The 27,573-nt window shown below is 42.5% G+C and overlaps 1 protein-coding gene across 4 annotated transcripts in view; it reads right to left on the bottom strand.

Moving 5' to 3' along the window:
- Positions 1 to 27,573, bottom strand: part of rtkna (rhotekin a) — a 56,734-nt gene that overhangs the window by 5,525 nt on the left and 23,636 nt on the right. For 3 of the 4 annotated variants that reach the window (XM_069699840.1, XM_069699843.1, XM_069699841.1), the window contains exons 2-7: positions 4,347 to 4,608; positions 3,621 to 3,674; positions 1,781 to 1,898; positions 984 to 1,208; positions 725 to 819; positions 39 to 145 (exon numbers count right to left, since the gene is read on the bottom strand). In XM_069699840.1, coding sequence (XP_069555941.1) covers positions 39 to 145; positions 725 to 819; positions 984 to 1,208; positions 1,781 to 1,898; positions 3,621 to 3,674; positions 4,347 to 4,608 — 861 coding nt within the window. Of the gene's footprint in view, positions 1 to 38; positions 146 to 724; positions 820 to 983; positions 1,209 to 1,780; positions 1,899 to 3,620; positions 3,675 to 4,346; positions 4,609 to 20,151; positions 20,757 to 27,573 lie in introns of those variants that run through there. The other variant, XM_069699842.1, reaches the window with a different exon arrangement.

Below are 27,573 nucleotides of genomic sequence, written 5' to 3'. Positions count from 1 at the left end.
CCTTAGAGGAATACATGCACACATACCTGCCAACTTACCTTCACTTTCAAACATCCACTCATCATCTGCTGGGTCATACAGTGAGGCTGCGCTGCGAGGCGGCAGCACATACTGCCATAGAGCGGCAGCCAGTACGAACACTCCTCTGGAGGCAGAGAGTAGATGGATGGGCAAAAATAAACACCATAAATAAATCAAAATATTTCCACATGACATTCAAAATTTACACACAAAAATGTATACTCACACACACACACAGAGAAACACACTTCATCCCCAGTCCTCTTTTAACACACAACAAGGCACTTGGGTGTAAAAGACTGGCAGCTGCAGCGAGTGTCAGGAAGTGCGGCAGTGAAATTTTACAGCAGGCTGAAGGGCCAATGAATAAAACACTAGGGGCCTGTCTGTCTGAGGGTCTGGGCCCTTGTTAGCCCACATCATTACAGCTTTACACAGCAGTCACCTCACTAGCACAGCCTTTATTACTGTGACGTTGACAATGGCTGTCTGTCGGAGAACATTGGAGGAGAGGGAGGGAAGAAGTAAGGGCGGAGGAGGAGAACTTCCATTACATTGATTTCAAGGAAATTATTCGGATGCAAGGAGAAGGTGTGAGAGAGCGTTTGAGTGAGAGAGGGACAGAAAAATAGACAGATGGCCGGATCTGGCAGAGACAGCAGAAAGATGGTGAGTACACAGATTGATGGGGGCTGCCACTCACCGTTGCCTGAAATGGTGAGGTCATGCGTGCGAAAGCTGTCCTGGACATGTGACAGCGACAGGGTGGTATGAGCTAAGAGGTGGTACTTCGGGCCCCTGTCAGTGCACAAGAAAGGAGACAGAAATGTTATTCCTTGTTTGAGTATGTATGTTTATAGTGAGAAATGGTCTCTATAAATATGGCCACCTGTGTCCTCTGCCATGAAATGAAATACATTATTTTGCTCTCCCTTTTAGGTAATATTTCCATCTAAACTTACGGTACAGAGGGAACTGGCAGCAGGAGAGGGGCTGCCCCTCCGTTGCTGACAGGACTACATGGTCCAGGCTCCATGGCTGCTCGGAGCTTCTTCCCAGCTGATCGCCCAAGTGAGGAGCTCAGCTTACTGGCTAGTTTCCTCGGCGTGCTCCCTGCAGAGTAGTCGTCCTCTGAGCAGCAGCTATACAGCTCAACACGCAGCTCAAAACCTGGACTGGCCTCGCTACTGCAAACGGATACACACAAAATGACTATTACCATCAGTGTCAATCAAAAGCAGTGGTGGAAAGTATCTGAGTATATATACTCATGTAGTGGACTTAATTGCAAGTATAATTTTGAGATACTTGTTCTTTACTTGAGTATTTCATATGTATGCTACTTTATACTTGTATTCCACAGCATTTCAGGCAGAAACATTTTACTTTTGAGTCTTCTACATGTATGTGACAACTTGTGTTATATACAAAACATACTATCATGTTAAATAAATTATTATCATGCATTAAAGACTGTATACTCACACCATGAGATCACTAAGCAACAAAAATAATAAAGTTGAAGTCGGACACACTTCAAGTCTATTTTTAATACTTTGCATGGGGCCATTCAGCATAATAAGTACGTATACTTTTGACCCAAAATTTTGCTGGTATTACTTGCATACTTTTACTAAAGTTGAACTTTTATTGCAGAATGTTACACGCAGCAGATTATTTTTATGCTGTCTGAATACATGTTGCACCACTGCTGATAAGTCAGTTGGCTGTTTGGTCATTGGACTGAAAGATGACTTACAATACGATGGTGTTGTCAAAGCAAATATCGGTGAGCGTCCGGTCTACTATCACCATGTCCGTGTCAAAGATCTCTCCTCCCAGCTGCAGCAGGCAGAACACTGCACACCGATGAAGCTCTACAAAGTACAATGTGGGGGGGAAAAAATACAAATCCATGAAATGTCACATTTATGAGACATCTCAAAAGCTTTCATTCAGTTGCATCACTTGAAAGCTCATTGTAAGCTCCGAAATAAGGGTTATAAGAAAGTGTTGAAGCCAGAGGCGAGACAGGGCATTTGACCTGAGCAGATGAAGCTTGACAGAAGATCAGATCCTGACAAGCACTTCTACTATTGTTAGTTATGGTTCAACGGCCAGCTGTGCTAAGAGTTCCTACGAAGCATTGATAGGGGTTCTGCTGCTGAAACTAAAGCACAACATTCTTTAATGTCGCAGTAGTGAATAAAACCCGGGTAATAAACTACATCAAGGATTCAAAATTAATTGTAAAAAAACTGCAATGTCATTTTGGGGAATGTTGTGATTACGGGTAAATCCATAAATCCCTGTATCGAAGCGCATTGCCATCATATCCGTAACAACAATGAGAAAAGTATCCAGGAAATAGCACCTGGGGTATTGGTGTTGTGACTCCTGATGGGCTACCATCTTCCTTCTATTGTGTGATTCTCTCCTTCTACAGGACAGCTGAATTCAGGCACTCATTTTGCCATTCCTCCTAAAGAATTCAAGGTTACAACAAACACCGACACAGTCTCCTCCTACTCATGTGTTTCCCTGTTTATGGACCACCGCCAATTAATGCTTGAATTTATTATTCCAAATATGAGCTCGACACTTGGCTTAAACATGGATGGACAAGAGTGAAAGAAACATATTTTACTCCTCCTTGCCTCCTGGGCTCGGTTTATGTCTCTGTATGCTTAATGACCTTGACTAACAGCCTCATTAAGCTTTGTTAAGAGTCTACTACCTGTCTCTTGAGTTCATTTGTATGCACAGGTCATGCAGATTAATTCCATTCATGCTGGCAGGGGAGAGACTGAGCACTGAGACTATTATAATGACTACACGGCAGTTAACCCATATTGACTTTATCAAGAGGAGGTGGGGTAGAAAATAGTCAACGCAGAAATATTTTCAGTACATCACTGAATTCTGTAATGTATTAAAGACATTTTACAATGACCTCGTTCACATTAAAATTACACAGAACAAAAGTCAAGGGCCGTTCCTTAAATCCACAACAGATTTCATTTGTTTGCCATTACTGTTATTCCTGCCCTACTAATAATGACCTAATTCAGGGCCTGCATGCTTATGCCTCTCAGAGCCAAGAGGCAAAGCCAACAAGACTAAGCAGCGGGTCAGGTTGTGCTGTCAGGAGTTTCTCATGTCTAAAAAAAAAAAAAAAAAAAAAAAAGCAGTCCCTGTCAAATACAGATATTAATAATAATAATAATAATAAAAAAAAAGCTACAACAGATTGTGTAGATCAGCTTCAGGAAGTGCTACAGATGTGTCAGGGAGTAGAACAAAATGTCATACTGCATATCCAGCCTGCACAGATCAGTAGGATTCGCTTCAAGCCACATATTTAAAAAATATGAAGTCCACATCAGTGATTCGCCCCGCAGCGAATAACAAAAGTTGATTTTTGTTCTGCAGTCACAAGATTTCACACACATTCAGCATCTTTGAATTAGCCATTTCATAGTTGTGTGAAGCCACAGACCACTTCCCACAGAAGGTAATTATTAATAAATCCTATAGGCATAAATCATTCATAAGCCATCAATTAATTGCTACAAACACATTCAGAGGTGACTCCTCACCTCCTTTGTTCTTGAAGTACTCCGTGTCTTTCCACATGAGAGGGATCCGCAGATCTGTAATAACAACAGACAGAGGATTAGACCATGAAAATGTTAATCACGCTCACTGTCTAACTGATACGCGTGCGTCTGTGTGTTTGTCTCGTGCGTGTGTGTGCGTGTGTGTGTGTGTGTGTGTGTGTGTGTGTGTGTGTGTGTGTGTGTGTGTGTGTGTGTGTGTGTGTGTGTGTGTGTGTGTGTGTGTGTGTGTGTGTGTGTGTGTGTGTGTGGCATGCTTTCCAGCTGGGTACCAGACATGCAACAGTGCCCTTACAAACACAAACATGCTACCAGTCTCCCATCTCATTAATTTAGCTCTGTTCACCTTTATTGTGCTCTAAAACCAAATAAAGTAATAGCAAAATTTCACTTCTATTGTCTCGCTCCCTGAAGTGAATTATCTCTGCAGTGCGGTTGGATGCAAGTCACCGTGTTCACTGTGGTCATTAAAGAGAGAACGAAACACTCCCTATTAGAGGCTGACAAGAGCTGCTGAGCATCAATCTATAACAGTAAGAGGATGCGAAAATTAGCTCTATTTCATGGCTGGCCAGTCTCTTGCTCCCTAGACTGTCACATTTACAATAATAAATAAGCCGAACTTTTCCTAAATTCTTTAAAATTCTCCCCCTTAGCATTCTCCAATTACCTTCCTTTCAGAAATACAAATTTTTATTTATTACTTGCCTGAGATGGCCACTTTTCCTTTGCATGGGAGTCTGTCGTCCATTGGTCCCGCGTCTGAAGATCTGCGTGGGACCTTCTGCATGACCTGAGCTTCCTTCATCCTCTGCAGTTCCGACATGTAGGCCATGATCCGAGTGCTGCATGTCTGCAAGCTCTTTGCCGCCTCCAAAGCCTGGTCTCTTTGGGAGCAGGCAGCCAGCAGTTTGCAGGCTCCATCGCGCATCCGGATCTCATGGTCAATCTTTTTCTGAATGTCACTGTCCTGTAGAGACGAGAGGTGGTGGAAGGAGAGAGAGAGGGGAAAACAGGGAGCGAGAGGAAAATTAGGATTCAATTATTGATAATGGCACATTTTTACCGAACCTTGTCTTTGGCAAATGTAAAGACATTATGAGGGAACTGAAAGGGGTGAATTGAGATTGAGGTAGATAATAGGCTCACTTCTCTTGCACACAGTGAAGGGTGCATTTTTGGAAAATATGTAGACAAGAACAAGGTTAGAGACAACTGGGAGGTGGAAATCTGCAGCGGATTACAGGCTTCTTGTGGATACATTAGTGAGCTGTGTCTCTGAAAGCATCGTGGAGTCTATGCTCATTGGTATTGTGTGTATGTGCGTGGCCTTTTGCCCTACCAATGGGCCCACAACCCAGTGAGTAGACATGTAGATGCTGAATCATTTAGTGCAGCACATTTCAAGTTTGAGCATAAAGAATGAAGCTGTCAAACACTGAATGTCTGCAGGCTAAATGAGAAGCCCCAGACACTAATGTACACATACACTCTTTGCCATGTCTAACTGATCTCCCTTTCCCCAAACAGATTTCTTAAAGGAAATAAAAGAAAACACCATCAAACTAAATTTGACCTGGCTTATCTGGGGCAAGAAAGCCACCTCACTGGTGATTAAAGCGAGTCTTTAAATTTATACAAGACGACACACAAACCATGTGGGCATATGCACACACATTCACAAACCCAAACACACGCAGACAATGAAGGTCCCTCAATCCTCAGAACTGTCTGGCTCTTGTGATGCTGTCCATAGTTTAAACAAATCTCTAAGCCCGTCTTCACTCTGTCAGCAGTATAAAAATACTGTGTCCATGAGCTTAAAGTGTAGACAGGAAGGGAATGGAGTATTTAAGATATGAGATAAAAGAGGCGAGAGAGGAAAAAGGGATAAAAGAATCAAAAGACCAAGCAAAAGAAAAGTTGGGTTGACCGTGAGTGTTAGTGACAATCTTCTTGTTCAAAGTAAAACAACTGTAAATCATACATTTGCACTTCCATCTGGAAATATTGATCAACAAGGTGGCCTTTAAGAAAAACCATTAATTTACTCATTATTATGCATTTATATGAACAAATGGTGGGCAACATCTGCCTGCTGGAGAATGTGTGTGTGAATGTGTGTGCTCATCCTCTCCCGTGATAAATTAACAAGCAGACACTCTCCTCACAAATAATCTCTAATTCTCGCATTGCCTTTCTTTTCCCAGCCCTCTGCCTGATAAATACATGGTCCCCTCCCCTATTCCGATATTTCTCATTTATCTTCTCTCTCTCTCTCTCTCTCTCTCTCTCTCTCTCTCGTGATTCTTATGAATTTTTTATTCTGTTCATTTAAGCTTTTATACATTCACCGCTCATCTTCTTCCACCTTCTTTCACACCCCATCCGTTCCACTTCACTGTCCTCAATCGGCTTTTCTTTCTTCTCCTCCACACTTTCTTTCTCCTTTCTACCTGCCTCTCTCTAAGCACGAGACACTTTGTGCAACAGAGACCCAGTAGGAGAGGAATGAATGGGATTTCAACATGAAAGTCCAAATTTGGACACAGATTCTTGATTGGATACAGTATACTACAAAATTAGATATTTTGTATAATTCTTGATTAACCACAATACTGGAAAAACTCGCTTCTTAAGATACAACCACAATGTTTGTGCATGATGGGGAAAGCTACACCAGCTGCTGTAAATCACATGAATCCAACTATTTTTCTCCAATCCAAACCACTAAAACTTTAAAATATTGTCAATAACAGAATGCTGTGCATTAGAGCATTACTCCCTACATAATACTAAACGACATTAAAACGGGATGAATTGATTAACATGACATTTCTCCTCAGAAACACTGCCAAAGTAAGGAATTATCAGACACAGCACGACCAAGCGAATTTATACTGACGATAATGAAGATAATGATCAGTCCAGAGTCGTGTATAATCTGCACTGTGGCTGTTACACACAATGTTGCTACACAAATAAGCCAGTCATTAAATAAACACTTTCAATGACTGAAAAGCAATTACAGTACTCTTTACTGTGAAAGAAAGCTGAGCAAATTACAGCAACTGTATAAACAGAGATAACATTTAACTACTAGATGACTATGAGGTACAAAGTAGAGGCTTCAATTGCAAAAGGTCAAGTGTTTGTTTATGAAAGTTGATGAGCTTTTCTTTCAAGTGTCTCTTTTTTTGGAAAGAAAAATATTAACTTTACTGAGAATGGGAAAATAAGAGAAAACCACTTAAGCAAGGCCACATTTATATTTCTGATTTTGATGCAACAGATATGTAATTCATAATTGAAAAATTGTGTTTTAACATTTTATAGCTAAAGCAACTATGTTAATGATAGCCATGAACAAAAAAGGAAAAGTAAATTTGGACTGAGAATTAACAGAGAAAGGAGAGAAAGCCCAGCTCAAGGCTGTGTCCTAACGTCCTTCTCGACTGTGGCACCACAGACCATGCTGCATGCATCACTGAACCCGAGGCTGGCTAGCCAACTTTGAAGGAATGCATACACTTGCATATATAAACAAACACACACACACACACACACACACACACACACACACACACACACACACACACACACACACACACACACACACACACACACACACACACACACACACACACACACACACACACACACACACACACACACAGTAAAGAAGCTGTCACCGTGGTCCAGTTCCACACAGTGGGTCTTTGAGTGACCTGCTGGGTTGAGGTCCTGTATTTATAGCAGCTAAATTAACAGGCTTCTCCTTCTGGGGCTCTCAGAATAGAAATCGCGCAGCCTAGATCTGACTCTAATCCACATGACTGGCTGTATGTCGGGCTAAAAGAGTGCAACAGTCTGACATAAATACTCACAATGAAGTAAGTACGACATAAACACACCTAACAACAGAGGCTCATATACACAAGAAACCATTAGTGGATGATACGCTCAGTTTCTTTTTAAGTTCTTTTACCAATAAAAAATAGGCACAGATAAACACACACACTCACACTGTGTGTTCAGAGTGGCAGGTGTTAGACCAGTGGGCATTGCCAGAGTGGCTGACTGCCTGTGACGGTGTCAGTGTCGACAGCAGCCAGATAGAGGGTGAAGAAAGGGTGGATGGGCGACAGGGATGCAGTGCATGTTGGGTATATCAAGCAGTGAGGCAAAGGGGGTGTGGTTATGTCAGAGAAAACAAGGGAGGGACTTGAAGAAAAGAGTACAAAGCAGGAGGAGATAGGAAACTTCAGGATGGAGACAAGCAAGAGCAAAATACTATGGGGAAACAGACTATTAGGGTGAGGGGATAAGGAACAAGGGAGTGGTGGTGAGGAAGATGAGCAAAAATGAGGAGGATTAAGGTGTTGATGAAAAAGAAAAACACAAAATCTTAGGGCAAAAGTATATATAGACAAGGGTGTCTCCAAAACATGACAGTTGTACTAATGGCTAAAGACAGAAAACTTCATAATTTCAAGCTGGCAATTATAATTTGAAAGAAGGTTATTATTGAATCTAGACCTTGGACAAGACACCAAACCTTAAATTGCACGCATATAGGACTTAGAGTCTACAGCCATGCCATCAGCTCTGTGAGGCTGTACTGAGGCACAGCAGAGCTCAGAGCTACATGCCAATATTACCCTGCTAACATGCTGAAGCTAAGAAAGTACAATACATCCAGAAGGGGACATGTATGTACCAGAATGATCCATATAGCCTCACAAAGCTGCTGGCAAGACTTTAATTATTGACACATTTCATTCAAAACCACAAAAGTCAACCTCATGGCGGTGTTAGAGGAAACATTGCATTTCCAAAACTGCAGGATTTATCATCTGGGAACTATGAATTTGCATATCTATTCTGTAGGTGTTAAGAAATTTCATTGGATAAGTATCGGATAAGTGTGAACTATTGCTGGCATTAGTACAAAAGAGACTTACACAGTTAGTAGGCTGCATCTGCTATGAATATCCAAATTAGCAAATTTCACAGTAGTTCATCTTGTCTCAACATTTCAAGAAACCAAAAATATGTAAACTTTAAGAGGGCGCAGGAAGGGGACCAGCAAAGTCAGGAGGATTTATATTATGAGGACCAAAAATGTCTGTATAAAAGACCATGAAAATCCATTACAGCTGTTGAAATATTTCATTCTGGGCTAAAGTGGACCAACAGACAAGACAGACAGACAGACGTTGCCATCTTCTCATCTGAATAAAATGAATAACGTGAAGAAAAAAGCTTCTATCGTCCAGTAATTTTACCGAGTTACGGATAAATGTTCCAATAACCGCAGCGGTAATTGAACCATTTCTGCTTCAAACAACATTATTTGGAGGCATTACTGTGACGCACACAGTATTGTGCGTAACGCTAATGTGACCTTTCAGCAGGTAATTTGATGCCTCATTAGATACCAGATGGTCACTTCTCTGTCACCTCTCAGTCCCCGTCTGGCCGTGTTGATCCTCACTTGTGTGTCTGTGGGTGTGATCGCGGAGGCGCTAACACACCCACACCTACACGCTGCTCGGGGATTTGACGCTGCTGCAGATGGCGTATAATGGTTTGTTTACGATGTGCTGTTCTGCATGAGCAGGCGTTCCTGTTCAGGTCACTGACCCTTGACCTCTGCCTTCTATCCCGAAGCAGGCCAGACAGCTGCAGTTACAGCATGGGGTTAAGTCCATGGGGAGGGGGGGGAGGGGGGGTTAACATACAAATGATTAGTGAAATCATATTAATTCAGACAACCTGGGAATTAAAGTCACAGAAGGGAGGAGGAGGAGGAGGAGTTCGTTGTTTAAAGTTATTCAACAAAATTAATTCGATTGATAATCAAGAGAAAATATAAACGCTAGCAGCTTGGCTTTATGGACGGGATGTCACGAAATATCTCGACTACTATGGATTGCCATGAAAATCAATATAATTATTGACAGTAAACAGAAAATGAGACTTTTCCTCTCGTGCCGTAATGACACTATAATGACATTCCCATCAGCCTCAGTGGTGCCGTGTGTTTACCAAATGTTAGCGTGCTAAAATGCTAAACTAAGACAGCGAACATATTAAACGTTATACCTGCTAATTGTCATCGTGAGCAGGTCGGCACGCTGATGTTAGCATCTAGTTCAATGCACCACCGTGCCCGAGTACAGCTTCACAGAGCTGCTGGCATGGCTGTCATGTACACTTGTAAGTGTGCAGGGGTTTTACTGTGGCACTGTGCTGCACATCCGAAACACATGAACACATACACACCAGACATCGATAACGGTATCAGTAGAGCAATTGTCCTTCTGCTTGTTTGCTTGTAAGAGGGTCAGAGGACACAAAGAGGATTGCTGATATTGGGATGGAAGTAGTTTTCACCATTTTTCACCAGTTTTCACCAAGGCTGGTTTAACCGCCACAGAACCATGCCACCTTTTCTTTGCTGGCTCTGTGAACTCTTCGTGAACACAGAAGAACCCATAGCTGACCGGCCAAATACAAAAAGTGTCTGGACAGGCAGAGTGATGGAGGCTAATGGAGTGCAGAGGAACATGAGGACAAAAGTGAGCAATAACAACAGCAGGACCAAACACACTGAGAAAAAGGCAAAAGTCTTGCTTACCCATTCATTTGTACAAAAACAGACAAACACACAAGTTCACACACTCACAATAACATGCACAATCTGTCAGTATTCACAGTCACTGACATGCAGATTGACACAAATGTGCTCTATCTGCACGTTGCACACACACACAAAACCAAAACTTGCAAATTCCTGACCACTCCCATACGTGGGACTTTACTGAGCAAACGGCTGGCTTTCAATTAACCAGCCACAACTATGTGCCTCGCCTTCCCCTCCACCCACTTCCGCTTTCCTTTTCGCTCTTTCTCACACACCCAGAGCATGGCGGCAGTTAAGGATGGAGGAAGCAGTTGAGAGTATGAGAAAGAGGAGACGATGAATGAAGATAGAGAAACAAAAATCAATGGCAAATTAGCCGAGAGGGGGGTCACAGTACAAGAGCAAATGAGAAATGAGAATGAAGATACAAGAAGAAGATCGAAAGAGGAAAGAATGATGGAGACAGAAGAATGGATAGATTATTGATGACTGGATGACAGTGAGCAGTGAGAGGATTGTTGGGGGAACTGAGTCACATTAACAAACAGTAACAGGTCACAGTGGCGCAGCAGACATATGGTCATAAGTGTCACTATATATGCAGACAAATACCAATGCATGCACACATGCAAAAATGACTTACAGAACACAGAGCCTGGAGTCCGATTAGAAGCAAAGAGAAACCACACAACAATCCCCAACCACTCAAACACAATGATGCCATTCACCAAACAACGTCCCTTCAGTGTTTCAAACGTCAGCTGCTGCTGAGAAGCCGGGGCAAAACAACAGTGAAGGGAACTGGTTTGGTACTGGTCATGGAAGATAGAGAGGAGGGGGAGAGAAACAGTAACGGGTGGAGTGTTTGCAGTTGCTTTTTATGACGAAACTGGCGACAAAGCAGTGCAAGCTTGTTCACTGCCAACACTTACTTAACACGCAACCTCCATGAACCCTCTCTTATGCCAGTGTACCCTGGTGTAGGTGCCAACATGATGATATCATCACTGAGGTGATTTGTTGCAGAGTTTCAACAGTGAACCAAGTAGCTCTTATAGCTGGAACACCGTGAACTCTCCCTCCTCCCAACACCTTATGCATTCAATTACTCACTGACAGTAGAGACTGTTTCAGCTCTGCATGCATGGAAAACTATGTGAATATCTGTGTGGATGCTTGTGCACATTTGCTTATGTGTGCCCAAGTGACTTTGTAGCCAGCTGTTCTCACACAAAGGCAGTGTGTTTTACTGCAGCTGGGTCCCAGCACACACTGGGTGGAGTCAGAGCACAGAGTGCTAAAGAGAGAAATAATATGCATGTGTCTAAGTCCTATATCATGTTTGATGTACATGAAAGAGGTTCAGGAATATGCCTGTGTATGCAAAGACCTACATGCAAGTGAATCAGTGCATATTTGTTCTATGTGTGCACTTTGTGCTTGCAAGTGCATTTGTTTTTTTTTACTGCTGGCCCTAAGGAGAGCAACAGTGGAGTGTATTTCAGGCTATAAAACAAATTTGTTCAAGGCTATGAGAGAGCACAGGAGCTTAGAGTCTGCCAAGCAGTGATCACTCCAGCAATTTATAGGCCCACTAAAGCCTGATTGCTCTTACACGGCTGTGCACATTCAACCCAGCTCTGCATTATCATATAGTAGCAGCACTGGGAACTGAGAGAAGTTGCAGGTAGGCAAACCAGACTTCAGAATAATTTTGAAGGCAACTTATAGGTGATAATAACAACAGGAAGTGTGTGTGCACCTGTGTATCCACTGTATCAGTGTGTGTGGTCCCGCAATATATAACTAACAGGCCTGCAGAGTATGGATTTATGAAACACTGCACACAGTTCCAGACCAGACTCATAAATAACTCTGGGCTGGAAAAGGGTGCATATTCAACCTGCAGGGTAGTTTGTTATAAATAACAGCAGCAGAAAAACATTAATAAGAGCAGCACCCTCTCCTGCTTATTTTCCATTTCACCTCTAAGGAGACCACAGGGAACAAAGTGGTTTTCATTCAAAACACAAAATAATGCTATGTTCAGACATAAGAAAATGGATTGTAAATCCTCTCTGATTTGCAAGGCTGAGCTTAAAAGAAGCCCAACAAAACACTATACTCTTCAAAGATTCAAGCAGAGTATGAAAGGATGAAAAAAACATTTGGATCACTGCTCAAAAAACTTACTTCAAGAAATATCATGTTAATAATCATATTCTTTGGAAATTCTGCCACAGCTTTGTGTGTTTCACAGCTTTAAATGAGGAAGATTTAGTACACATCTTAAGAGGAGAAGGGAGATGGAGACGGGACAAGAGTTGTAGCCAAGGAGCTTCCTTTTCCACTCTAACAGTAACGGAGAATCCCTAATGAGAGTAATTGGCAGACTGGACTGTGGGGGCTGTAAGAGGCAATTCATGAATTAAAGGGGCGCGCGCGCGCACACACACACACACACACACACACACACACACACACACACACACACACACACACACACACACACACACACACACACACACACACACACACACACACACACACACACACACACAGACAGGGCACTTTACCGGTGTAGTAAGCGTTGTTCACTGCAGGTTGGAACACAGCCACTGACTATTACACAAGCAGATACTGCATTATTAACTGATTAGCCTGCTTTTCTTGTAAGCCAGAAGCCCACACAGAGAACAGAGACAAGCGTTTAGGAAAGGAACAGGAATGAAGCAGGTCTTTCTAAGCTCCTGATCAAAGACCACTGTGATCTCTCTCAATGAGAGCACTCTGCAAGTGCATCCCTAAGTGGGGAGATAGAGTAAAAGGGATTTAATCACATTAAAAGATACACAAGGCAAAAAGACACTGATGTGACATTTTAATCCAAACTGTGCAGGAATTAATCACATGTTGCTGCAGCCTGTTCTTCCTCCAACACATCAAATTATTGTTTGAAGAGAGGTGTTAGTCTGTAAAAGGAAGTTGGCTGTATCACTTATCGCTTACGCTGATATGGCTGAGAGGGGCTGGGCAGGATATGTGGCACAACACCTTCGCTTTGAAAAAAACAACAACTCATGACTCTCTCAAGAACTTCAGTGTGTGTGCAAGTGTCATGGTGACTGAAAGTTCTCAGAATGACAGGTTACCTCACACCTCGGGTCAATTCTGAGGAGCCAAGGAGAAGTGTAGGCCCAAGACATACCTTGGGTTTGATCTCTGGCATGTGTCCTGTTGGCCAGCTTAACTTTATTGCAATCTTGTTTACATTTTTGCCTGTGGCTGGTCAACAGTGTCACATGACTTGTGTGTTTTACAGGAGTTCATAGGGATGCAGGCTTTCACTTTTCCCAGAGCAACTTACAAGCACCTTCATCCAGCAGATGAATAATAAACTAATCAATTACTCAATTTAGGGTGTACTGTTGGCATAAGTATTGTTAACATCTGAGCTGCAAACAATGATAACACATCATGAAGTTCTGCTGAAAAAACATGTTCTCTATCACTAAAAATGACTTTTGCTTTTATGGTGGAAGCCTTTTGTCAGGCAGAGATGAAAACATGTTCCAGTTACAGAAGAAAGTGCTGTTGCTCTGGGAGGACGGGGACAAATGGCAGACGTGAGACAGCTAAAAGGCACAAAGGCAGAGCATAGAGGGCGAGAGGTCACAGTGTCGCAGCTTCCCAAAAGAGAGAGGCACCCCCCGCTGGGGTCCGTACCATTAAGCTCCTTTTCATCCTCGACGGGGTGAGGGGAGAATAGTTATCTCACTACCAGAAGCCAATTCTAACGCTTGCTGTGCAGCACACTGTCACACATTTGTAAAGCTCTCATTTGTTGACTTTTGCAAATAAATGCACTGAAACCCCCCTGCTGAACCGTTTCAACAGCCTGACACAATTTCATAGACAGACACAGGGCTTGTCTCAGTAATCCCAGGCTTTCCTCCTCTGAATCAGGATGAGGAAATCTTGACTAATTAGCTCAGCCGGCCTAACTAGTGTTTAAGCCTGCCAGACTCTGCTCCCTGTTGTCTTATACCTCTGCTCTCTTTGCTGTACTGTAGACGCGCATGGAGTTGTGCAGTTAAGTAAAAAGCATGCTTGGCTAAGACTATATTAAGGCAGATGAATCTGAAAATGAATTCTTCTAGCCATCTCATCATATTATACAGTGCTCTTCAAACTCTGCAGACTTCAAAACACTGGTCTGGCAGAGCAGCATGGATGAGCGAAACAGAACTTTTATAAAATCCTAACGTGACTTTCATGTGATAAGAATTTCATAAACAATCTTATGCATCAAACCCTCTGCTAACTATGTTAAATTGTTTGGTATTATCTTAATCAATGGGATCAAATTTAGATATTGCACTCCACATTAATGCAGTTGTTTCTAAGTGTGCTCTTTCTGAGTCCCGTTTCTAGCCAATGGTTGCGTTAAAGCGGCTTTTTTTCACTATCTATTATTCATCACTGTTCCGACTGTTGCCTTATTTAGACTATACGACCACAGATATATATAACCACATGTGCTGCCCACACGTGAGACCTGTTAGAGTGGAGTTGAGGCTTTTGTTTGACACAAAGGTTTACAATACAGAAGGATAAAGACAAAGACATACACTAAGCAGAGTATACGCTACAGTGAAGGGGTGTGTGTGTGTGTGTGTGTGTGTGTGTGTGTGTGTGTGTGTGTGTGTGTGTGTGCGTGCGTGCGTTGTGTGTGTGTGTGTGCCCCCTTGAACTACTATCGACCAGCAAGAGCTCTGAAGTGAATGCAGTTCATTATAATATTCATGAAGCTGCAGGATTTCTGAGCCGAGTTAAAGCAAAACCAGATATCGCTAAAGTGACCCTCAGCCCTTTGCCCTCCGGGCACAATAACCAAGAAGGCGCACATGAGACACAGCTGGAGGCGTTATCTGTATGCGCACAGATGTGAAAGAGTGGGGGTGATTCCAGCTTTTATGCTGATGAAAACCACTAATTTTGCAATTATACCAGTTTCATGGTTGTAGATGTCACAATATTAAATGTAAACATCTCAAAAAAGAAACACTGAAAATGACTGGATTTGAAATGTAGGAAGGCACACCCCTTTATTCTGAAGGACAACTTTACCACCTTGTGGTATCATTAATTAATGGAACACCACAAGAGCCGAGAGCTAAGGAATATTGCTATCACAGGATAGTGAAAGTAGTATTTGTTTCACTGCTATGATTAATGACAGTCATATTAATGTCATGGGGAACACATGTAAGGTGAGATCCACTCAGTCCCCGAGTCTGTCACTTGGCTTCCACCCTTCACTCATTTTATAGCACATACTTACAGTCAGCTCTGGTTACTAATGGTCCACATTAACCCTTGGAGTATCTCTGTGCGTGTTGTGCATACATGCATGTGTGTGTGTGTGTACGTGTGTGTGTGTGTGTGTGTGTGTGTGTGTGTGGACACAAATGTGTGTCAGTTCAGTGACAGACGGAAAATGAGTTGGGAAGGCAAGGCAGATAAGGGCAACTGAGATTGCGGAAAGCGGAAAAGACCAGGAGAGAGAATATAATTAATTGCGCAAGTGTATGTGTGGTTCTTATCTCTGCCCTCCAGAACATCTTTAACAGATTGGTGGCGACGGCGGCGGTGGGGTGTCCATATTTACATACACACACACAAAATAGTGTAAAACGTCTCCACACTCATCGACACTACCCCATTTATCAACACAAAGACAAGGCACATGCAGACACGGACAATTCAACATAATATTTATTCCGCTAAAACAGAACAATGTACAGACTCTATCTGCTGACATATGAAAGTACTGAGCAGACTGTGCCTTACATGCTCTTATATTACGGTTCAGAGTGAGCCCCATATGTCTGTCTATCCTGTAGGGAATTAGTCAGCACTTTTGTAAGTGAAGTTAAGGAATTTACAATGACAGCACTGAAACATGGTTTAGTTGACATGCAATTTATAAACATAAATCCATGAATTTATAAATCCTATAAATCCTATAAATTTATAAATAAATAAACAAATATAAATCTGGCCTTTAATAAAATACTGGATACTTACTGGAGACCAATTTTTGCCTGTAGTCATGTAATGCCTAATAAACACAGCAATGTGTAAAAACTGCACTTTAATTTTCTTTTGCATTGTATTAATTATTCAAATTACAGTTATATGGGTCTGGGTCTGAACAGAGAGGTTAACTGTCTCATTCAGAGTTAGATGCAGTTGTCAACTCGCAAATAAAAAGGTGGAGCAACAGAGTAAATATTAATATTGTTTGTGGGCCAGTCAGTCTAAGAATATCAGCACTGGCCCATATGGCCCCAATTTTTCTAGTGTGGTCTAAAATACAGAACAGAGGTCTGTCATCATGTGAAGACCACTCCCTTTTCACATTCTCCGTCTAAGCAACGTCATGAGCTATTTAGTGTCCTCGGACACACATATGCTTCGCACACACAAACTGTACTGCCTGCAACACCTCTTCTCAACCCTTGCTGGAGGTATCATGTGAGTGGAATGTAGTGTGCAGGGTGTTTTTTGTGTGTAAGGGAGAGTAAAGCTGTATTTTTGATAACATTATTATCATCGATTCTATAAGGCCATGCTAGCATTTCATCATGGGAGCAAGGTGAAGGCTGGCTGGGATGGATTATCCATTACATGAGATCTCCACAGATCTAGTGGGTGTATGTGTGCATGCATTTTGTGGCTCCGCTCACATCAGCAACACAAGAGCAATTACTCTAAACAAACATAACCTAATCACATTTTGGCAGCGTAGATGCAGAGTAAAATGAAGAAAACACACAAACCACATACACAACAGGTAACGGGTATTAAACAGCCCATCAAACAGGAGTGTACAAATGGCTGACAGCTCAGCATCTGCTTCCTCAGACTGACATGATAGATGGATGTGAATTGAGTCTGACTGTGATCCGCTGCCAGCAGCTCTGCATTAGCTGCTTGTCTGATGATCTGTCTGTGGGACTGAGCTCTTTCCTCCATGACCATCAATCTCCTGACAATCTCTTTGCATCGTCAAGTCGTCACTCCGCTCTAATTGTCTGTCTGTCTGTTTATCTGCCTGTCCTCTGTTGGACTATCACTCCCGTCCTCATCTACTGAACCTGCATCATCAAGCCATACCATCTCTCCGCTGCTGCACAAATGTATTTTAACCCAATACAATACACACATTTGTTCTCCTGCATCAAGCCTATCTGTCCTTTCTCCCCACTACTGCCTCTCACTCCCTTCTCTTTCATTCTGAGCCACTCATGTCAGGACAAACCCATTGAGAACTCTGCCACTGTGCCTGCCACAACACTTACTTCTCAAAGGAGAAATAAAAATAGGACCAAACATTACTAAGGAAGCACTGCCTTGAACTTGCTTTGCTTAGTGTGTATTTGAGTCATGAAGCCAAAATGTAAAAGCTGGAGAGGAGGACCAAAGCTGGCAAGAAGACAGCGAGAAAGAAAGAAACCCCAGGAGAGAGAAGGAGTGGGTATGGATAAGTTTGAGTTAAAAGAAATATAATTGGGTGGGCAGCAAGGCAATATTGTGGCGGAGCAGGGTATAAGTGGCTCATTTTTCTTACTACTTCTTAGACAACTGGCTCGAGGAGAGAGGAGCGCGCACACACACACACACACACACACACACACACACACACACACACACACACACACACACACACACACACACACACACACACACACACACAGTCCTCCTCCACAGCTGCTGTCATGCCGTGCAGTGCATAGAGTAATAGGTTGCAGTTCTCCTGTGTTTCTCAAGCTGAGGAAGTCCTACCTATTTCAGTCCTCGCAGCTACCTTCTGGGAAAAAGCAATGGCCAACATCAGCAGAGAAAACAGGGTGACCTCTACTGCAGGCACAGAGCAGCACATCGAAGGGACAGAGGAGGCAGCAAAAAAAAAAAAAAAAAACACGTGACTGCAGAGGTGAATGAAGGCTTGCGAGAGAAGAGAAGGAGGGAAAACAGACAAATGCAAGCAGACACTGGAGATGCCCATCTTGATAAATAGGCAGAGAAAGAGAGAGACAGAAAGCTAAAGATGGACGGACAGAGACTTGACTGCAGAGAGCTCCTCTGCAGTAAGTGGTTATTGATTGTAAGACAAGGGCCAAAGGATTCCATGGCTAGTGAACTGACACAGGATGCTGACTTTTCTCCTCCTTGTAGAACTGCAAACGCAACACAAACCCAGCCAGAAATGCATTTAACAGCAAAGACAATCAGTTTAACTGCAGCATCTGAATCACATCAGGAACACTGTACATTGAGAAAAGCTACGTGGTCACACTAAGGAGCAGCTCTGGTACATCAGTGACCTTTTCAGTACTAATGATCAGAGATGGCTGTGGTTGTAACAATAGTAGGGACAAAATGAACACACACCACTTTGAGCTTTCTGTGCACTGCACACACACACACACACACACACACACACACACACACACACACACACACACACACACACACACACACACACACACACACACACACAAATAAAGACACACACACAGAAGCGCAGGCTGTACTCCAGAATTGGAAAGATCACATCTGCCTTGCTCTTTCAATCTCTGATGCAGGTGACCTTTGAAATCAACATGAGCTTAAATCAAAACTCTAGCTCCATCTCTCTCATGCACACACAGACACATGTCAGGAAGCAGCTTTTCATTAAGAAAAGTGAAAGCATTTTAGAAAGAGAAAGCTGAATTGAGTCATTTGGTTGTTGTACACGGATAGAGTTTCAGTAGTGATAGAAATGTTGATTACAGGAAGCGGTCAGAGCTACCAGTGCTGGTCAAACTGAGAAACCAGAATGACTGGCTGTCAAACACAGTCAGGCTCTCTGGCCATTATTCTTAAAGGCATAACATGTTGAGAGGAACAATTTCTGGTAACCGTCCTTTAATTTGAGTATTTTTACAAGGTTTAGTGGGCTTTACTCTGCTTCCTGAAACAGAAATGCAAATATATGATATCCATGTCTCTGATATTTGGACTGGCATGCACAGAGCCCAAACATCTGCCTGTCACAAACACGATACTTTATCATCACACTGATGTGGAAAAATATGAAATACAAAATATTCTCACATGTAAAGGCATCTTCTCACCAGTGTTGAGTCACTTAAGTGAGGCTATTTCTGTGCTGCCAGCTCAAGGTTTGTAGGAAAGATTTCCTCACAAGGGAAGGGAAAGGTTGATGACTACTGGGAGACGCAAGTCATTATTGCAGTAATATCCCAGTTGTCACAACGTTTCAACTCAGAGAGGCAGGGTGATATGTCACTGTGTAAACAGACAATATAAAATGAAGAGGCACTATCCTCCTGCTAATGCCACAATTTACTTCAAAAAGAGAAATTTAAGGTGATAAATAAATAGATAGATAAATCATTAGTAGCTATTATTAATGGTTAGGTCATTATGCCCACAAGAAACGAATTATGCCTGTTTCCTGTTCCAACTGTCTACCAGTCATACACAACTGGCACAATTTGTGATATGTTCTCACCAAACTCCCTAACTTTTTTTTTAACAGAGTAAACAGCACGTTAACAGAGTAAACAGCACGTTATCAGAGAAGGCTTGCTTCAATCAACTGAGCTCAATTTGATGTCTACAAAACCGCTGATTTATGGCTCACTATGATCATTGGTCGCCATGGTCCGTTATCTGACCGTGACGAATTAACCCAAAGTGTGACGTGCATTAGCTGCACGTTTTCCATTTCATTTCAAGGGTAAGTTCTCTGAATATTTTTGCAGTGACCAAAACAACAAACCTTACCCTTTGATTCCTTGAGTTGTTCATCCTATTCAAAGAGGAGCACTCCGTTTCCCAACTCTCCAAAACTGGCAGCACGGGGGCTTTACGCAACTGCACGGTCCGTTCAGCGTCCCACACACACACGACGTAAAAGAGACCTTAACTCAGTTTTCCCTTTGAGGCACCTCCATTTAAAGGCAAAATGAGACATCCACCGAAAAATCCAAAATAGCGGTCGTTTATTGGCCTCAGAAGTTTAAAGATCCGCGCAGGAATCACGAGCCCCACTCTTTTTGGGAACGATAGCGGTCATGTTTGAAACCATCTGTGTCGTCTTTAATATCGTCATCGTCGTCTCGGTTCGAGTATCGCTCCAATGCTTCAGTCCGGACTCACACACGCCATCACCAGCACAAGGAAGGATAAAGACTGACCGACTGATGGGCCGACCGAGAGCGGTTTCTGAGGAGGCGGGTGTGTGTGTGTGTGTGTGTGCGTGTCCCTAATCTGCGTGGAGCTGCGCGGAAGCGGAGAGGAGTGAACTGTCATTTAAGACAGCGGCTCTGAATGCGGTGCCCAGAGACCTCCACGGGTCCTTCAGCAGGAACGGTGGCAGCAGTTTTTAAGAACGGTGTCATCATCCTGCTGCATTATTCACCAGACATACAGTTCATTAGATGATGTAGTCGATGTTTGGTTCAGGAGTTTGTTGGTATCATTTAAATGTAGTAGGCTATAGTACACAGATGTGTATATTCAGAGTTTCTTTTCCCATGTGGTCTCTCCAAAATCTTACAAAATGCCTGAAATGGTCTAAAGCTATTTGGGAGAAACTAACAAAAGAAGGATTTGGCAGCACAGAGTTTGGCTTGAGTTTGAAGTGGGTTGCAAGTGTGCCAGTGTAAAAATCCACTGTGGCCGCTGCCTATACACCGCCCACAGTGGAAAAAAAAAACCTTTTTCTTTTTTTTAAGTTGAGTTAACTTTTTTCACCAGGCACTTGTCAAATATGCTGTTTTCACTGCTGCAAAATACATGCAAAACATCTCTGTCCTTGCTTCAGTGAGTTAAAAGAGCAGTTAGAATAGTGTCAGAATCCATTATCTCTGAGTTTGTCAAGAAGCATAGGCCTACTTTTAATACATTGAGTAAACCAAGCTTCATTAAATAATTGCTGCAATCTCACAAAACAATTTCAGCATGCAGGCAGTTGACCTGTAGCTGCAAATGAGGCAGCTATTTCAGATGAGGAATCTAGAGAGGTAATTTCATTTGTAGAGATGCTGCAGACCACTCTGCGCTGATAAATATGTCTCTGTCGGAATATTCTGAAGACAATTTAAATACAAAGAATGTACAACAGTCACTGTTACCAGCAGATTTCTAGATAACTTGTTTGCCAAGGTTGTGCACAATCTAACTGTAGTCTAAATGTTCAATGTGAAGAAACCACAGTGTGCACAAATATCATTAGCAGGCAGTAACTTGATGTATGCATGTAATTCTACTGACAGAACAACTTATCATTCCAGGCAAAACAAAAATCGGCATCGGTCTAGCTCTGCATTTTCTCCGTGCCTGCCTCTGCTTATTGCTTGGCCCATATGGGCACACTGAGAAGTTGATGTGCAGCGGAGCGCGTCACCTTGTCAACTGGTGATGTATGAGAGCGATTTGTGGGCAGACGGAAACAGAAAACACAGATGAGTCCGGCTGGAATTAGGTGTGGGAATAAAACAGGGGTTAGGGTGAATCAGCTAACAGAGAGTTGGGCTCCAGGATATCCACACCGGAAAACTAATAATGGAGTGTCCAGGACATATTTTGGACATTCAATCTCGGGACAAGAAGACAAAACACAGCACTTGTTTTGTTGTGTGTTTGTGGGTGAGTTGAGAAGCAGAATGAGATACACAGTCCAGAGATGCAGCAGATGACATGTGGGAGGATCGTAATGGAGGAGGAGAGTGTCTGTCTGTGGGCAGCCTTGGCAAATAGAAACAGAGCAACAACGTCCATGTCAATGGGGCAATGGCACATAATCAGGCTCAGTGAATACAGCTCTTTACCTCTTGCTGAGGGAGTGCACTGCAGGGAGCAGAGGACACTCCCACAGAAGCCAAAAGCATCAAATACCAACAAGAATATTAACAATGTCATACAGTATCTGAAATTTACCTTCAACCCATCACACTCTGTTAGTTATTTTCTTTGTGCGAGTATGAAACAAAAACAAGATGGGCCTTGATAAGATAGGACTTAGAGCTGTAAATATCCTAGTTAATTAGATTAAGGTTGCAGGGATTAAGTCGCACAAGTGCTGTCAAAGGTAAATTTTCATTCTCAGTTCACACTGGGAACTGAGTGAGTAAAAACACCAACACAAAGATGCTCTGAATTAACAGACAAAAGAGTGGTGGATTGAACTATTCATGTGCACAAATTAAATAAGAATACAGTATTGACGAAATTACAATACATATACTGAGTCTAGTGGCATATTTAAGGAATCTGGATAGAAGATAAGACACATCACCCTCAGTATTTTTGATGCGGCAAAACTCGCTAGCTGAATGATAGCATCATTCCCAGTGTCATTACACTGCATTTCACAGGATGATGACATTCCTCCAGCCAGACTAACCTACTCAGCCCTCTCCCTCTGAGACTCGAGCACTTCCTATTGACTCTCAGACAACAACAGTTCTTTTTCCCAAACAAGCAATTGTCTTCCTCTCTGCTGCAACTGTGCGTCCTTAGGATCCCTTCCTTCCTGATGTAGATAGAGGAGCCTTTCGTATAGCAACATGTCTGACAAGAACATGTATCTGTACCATTTCTGTTTAATTTGTAATCTTTTCATGAGCTTCAATAAAAATGAAATCATTCCAATTATGGCCTGCAGGAATAACTGTGCAGCAAATAAGCAGAATTCACACTTGTGTTTGGTTTGTGCAGATCTGAATCTGGTGCATTTGTTGACGGTAGTTATTGAGGGACAGGCTTGTGTTTCTCTTTCGCATATTTAACACGCTTTTTTCACAACCTCTTGTTTGGATAAGGGTCTCCGGGTAATTTCCCATAGACTGACCCAAAGAAACCACTGACGCACATGGATGAGCGTCAGGTTTTCTACTAGAAGGCACCAAGAATGACAATATAAATTTGAGCGCCATATTTTTAAACTACTTTTAAACTTATGGTGGAAAATTATTTATAATCACTGAAGTCATTTAGCTTTACATTATAGCATATGTGGATTACACTACTCTAAAGTACATAACTTGAATGTAAAAGCCACTGCTTGAGATTGGCTTGATATTTGAAAGAAAATGATAATTTTTACATTTCATTTATAGGCAACAAATTGGGCGAGGTAGATGCACTGTAATGAAATGGTATAATAAGTCCATTTGGATAACCCTCCCTTCAAACTTTTTTTTTTTTTTTACTATTTGTGCAGTCATACCAGGCATTTATCTATCATTTGCTGCCTGTTTCATTTGTATTTCACATAAATCATATTACAATACAATACCTGCCTTGTTTTTACATGTGACCTGGAGGGAGCAAATAATTCACTGGTGTTCAAGATGGTTAGTCTACCAGCCCCCTGTTGGCTAATAGAGAGTATGACAAGCTCTCAAAACAGGATCATTCACTTGTCTCCTTTAGTCTCACTGCTGAACTGTGCCTCGTGTATAAGAAACTGTGTCCATATTGTTATGTGCCTGTTGAGGTTTTGTCTTACGCAAGGACCAAGAAACATACAGGGCCTTGCCTTCCTTCCATTGTCAGATAGCCTGAGGTGCTGGAGAGCGGATCGTGGGCATGACTGTTGTATAAGCATGCTGGGAGGGGACTCGAGCCTGACTCCAAATAAATATGACATCATTACAATGAAGTTTGATGTTACAAATAAGAGGTGATATTTTTTCACCTCTTGTGACAGTGTGCTTTACCAACTATAGACTATTGATCCTATAAATAGCCTGTAAATCTAGATTATAAAAACAGTGTGTATATGCGTATAATTTATTGAAGTCACAAAACCGCTAAAAATGAAATTCATTATCACCACAACAGTGTAAATGTCTGTAACAAGTGAAATCTAACAAACATCATGAGACATGTGATGTAAGTGTCTCATGATACTGAAGTATTAAGCAACAATGATCATATTCAGAGATACATAAATACTGCCTGTCAATCTTTTTGGATCACACAGTGACAGCTGTGGTCACCAACTGTGCCTATATGAGCTGTATGTGGTTCTTTTTTTTTTATGTAGTCCTAAAACAGTCCTCAATAAACTTACATGTGGAGTTACATAATAACCCAGAGCCAGTGGGTGTCCACTGACATACTGACCAATGACACAGAGAAGCTTGGTGTTGCAGGAGTTAATAAGGGTCTTCACTTTGGTTAGCTACCTGTCTAAGCCAATCCTATTCAGCCATGCTTGTCCTCATAACCAATGGGAATCCTTGTACAGTTTCTTGGTCAGTCCCAGTAAAGATAAGCTGTATTAACCTTTTCATCTCCTGAAGGTGACAAGATTAGAAACTCATAAACTGACATATGGACACCCATTCAACTCTGATGACCTAAGGAAGGTTCAACAAGTTATTTTTAAATAGGTTTACTAATATAGTGGCAAAGTCGGACACAGAGGGTATCAGAGTCAAAGCGGTGTGTGTATATACTGTGTGTGTGTGTGTGTGTGTGTGTGTGTGTGTGTGTGTGTGTGCGCGCGCGCGCGCGCGTAAATACGGAGCAAAGAGAAGAAAAGATTTTGTTAGCAACACAACAGCTCATACCAAATGCATCCAGCTCTCAAAGGGTATTATATACACCCTTCACATCACACACCCGCGTTGCGAGTGACCTTGAGCTTTTGACCCCAAGTATCAAACATGACATCATCTAGCTAGAGTTTGTTCCACTGATCTCATCATGGTGAGACAAAGAGGCTGTTTTTTTTTGTTGTTGTTGTTTTTTGGTGTGTGTGTGTGTGTGTGTGTGTGTGTGTGTGTGTGTGTGTGTGTGTGTGTGTGTGTGTGTGTGTGTGTGTGTGTGTGTGTGTGGGGGGGGGGGGGCTTTTGGTGGGGTGGGGGGACGCACAGCTCTACCATGCCTATCAGCACCTCGTACCACAACAAGAGGCCCCTTTCAGCGGCCTTGGCCCTCAGATCTACCTCAGCTTTAAGCCCCAGCTTCAGCTGACCCACCTCAAAACCCCGGAATTCCCCCGTGACAGCTTGTATTTAGGTTTCCCCTAAAACAGCACAGTCATTCATCTCCTCGATCGCACCCACCAACAGCACTAGTCACACCACAACATAAGTCACATAAAACACAAGCGAGTCAGCTTGCTTGGAGTCACTTTATATTTTGTTTTGATTACATCATTAACAACATTAAAGCAACCAAACTATTTATATGATGTAACCAAGCCAAACAGACGCTGTGAGAATTAGACATGGAGACGGAGACGATAACATCATTGCATCATATAAACGAATGAGTAAAGAAATCCCTCATGTCATTAATGAAAGAAGAATGAACTCTCAGATGGTCAAACAGCAGCCCTGCACATCCTGACAAAGTTGTTCCACCTGCCAAATACACCCACCCACCAGTGACGCTGCTTCAGACGCCAGTTCAGCTGCACGCTGCACCTCATGGTGAAGGATCCAGCAGTGAGCAGTGATTCAATTAAACACTCTGTCTTGCTACTTAAACACACCCTCATGCTGCTACCAAAAGACGCACTCTTTAGGGCTACAGTGACGCTGGTGATGCTACTCATGCTCTCCACTGCAGGGGAATGTGCACACGGGAATGGATCGTTTTGATGGAGGTAATTTGTTTGTCTCTTGCTTCGTGCTTGTTCTCCACCTCTTTGAACTTCTACCTACTGTTTGTTCCACGGCACTCTCGCTGCATAGGACAATTGTTGAGATGGATGAAAAGATCAGAAAACAGAGACAGACATACATAAATAGACTCAATTCATTTGTGGACACTTAAAATCCCTGCATATACTGCACATAAACCTCTTCAAAGACACATGATTCAATAAATGCACTGCACGACCCATAAACTAACACACAATAACTTACACTGTGCAGACTTGATCTTACAAGCGACAGAGCACACAAATACAACTGCATCCATATGGACGGAAACAAAAGCAACATCTACAGGCTTAATTAAACACATTACCAAATGCTCTTTTTAACACAATGTGTGTTCACACACAACCATCTGATAACCAGCCTCCAGCACTAGCTGCATCTCCACTGCATGTTCAGATGTTTTTAATTACATGTTTTACAAAGGAGTACATCATTTTAAATATCTCCACTTGAAAACACCAGAGCTTGAGAGCTTGTAAACACAATAAGTCAAACATAGCTTCAAATGCAATCTGCTGACTTGAAATCATCCCTTCAGTCTCAGTTTAAACAGCTTAAGTGGCTCCAATTTTCTTCACTAAAAAAAAAAGCCTTAAACTAAAACCAAAGTGTCTGTGGATGTTCAGATGAAAGCAGAAAGGGTGCAGGAGGATTAAATAAAGGTGATGCTGAAGGGGGAGATAAAAAAATGTGTGGAAAAAGTGGAGACAGAGGCAGAGAGACAGGAGAACAGCGGAGTGAAATAATCAGACAGTTTCCGACAGAGATAGTGGGGACAGGGAAGCGAGTGACAAAATGAAAGCAGACAGGGAAGGTGCAGGGAACGAGGTGGATGTTCCAATAACAACACCTTTGGCTTGCTGTTTTCTCCTTCTCACTCTCCTGGCTCACGCCTGCTGTTTTTCAAAGGAAGCTGGCTCAGACCGGAGCATCTAACTGGTTCCTGCTCACACAGAGTGCCTATTCAGACCTGTACTGCTCCTCCTAACCGCTGAATGGGCAATGGCTCAGGAGAGGTCTGAGGTACAGAGGGGGATACAGCTCTGTGGTAACATCTAGGGGGGTATGGAGGAATGTTGGGGTGCAGAAGTTAGGAAGGGAGCGTGCTGATTTGGACTGTAGTCAGTAGAATTGAAGCTGGCTGGATGGCTGTGGGTAAGGATCTGGACATGCTGTTCCAAGAAGGAGGGGAGGACTTGGTGGGGAGCAATGGGTGTGTGTGATGTGATACAAAAGCCCCCTTTCTCCTCTACTGCACACACCATGCTTGCTTCTGGCATACAGCACTGGAAGAACTGGAACTTACTGTAGCAGATGCCAAAGACACTACACAACACTCACACAGCATACAGACTAAAACATATGTACATCACCACCATAAGTAAATAAACATGGCTATTTCTATCAAGTTTAGGCTGTTGCACTGCAGTAGAAAACTCCCTCAAATCCTCTAATCTAATTTGAAACAAAAGTGGCCCAATAAAGAAACTCACATTTACCACTAAAAGTCAGGATGATAAAC

Source organism: Brachyistius frenatus, unplaced genomic scaffold (assembly GCF_029030835.1).
Source record: "Brachyistius frenatus isolate BFR_SWC_R1_liver_20210118 unplaced genomic scaffold, ASM2903083v1 Contig_31, whole genome shotgun sequence".
NCBI lineage: Eukaryota > Metazoa > Chordata > Actinopteri > Embiotocidae > Brachyistius > Brachyistius frenatus.
The sequence above is the reverse complement of the archived record's forward strand: the minus strand, read 5'-3'. Positions and strand labels throughout refer to the sequence as shown.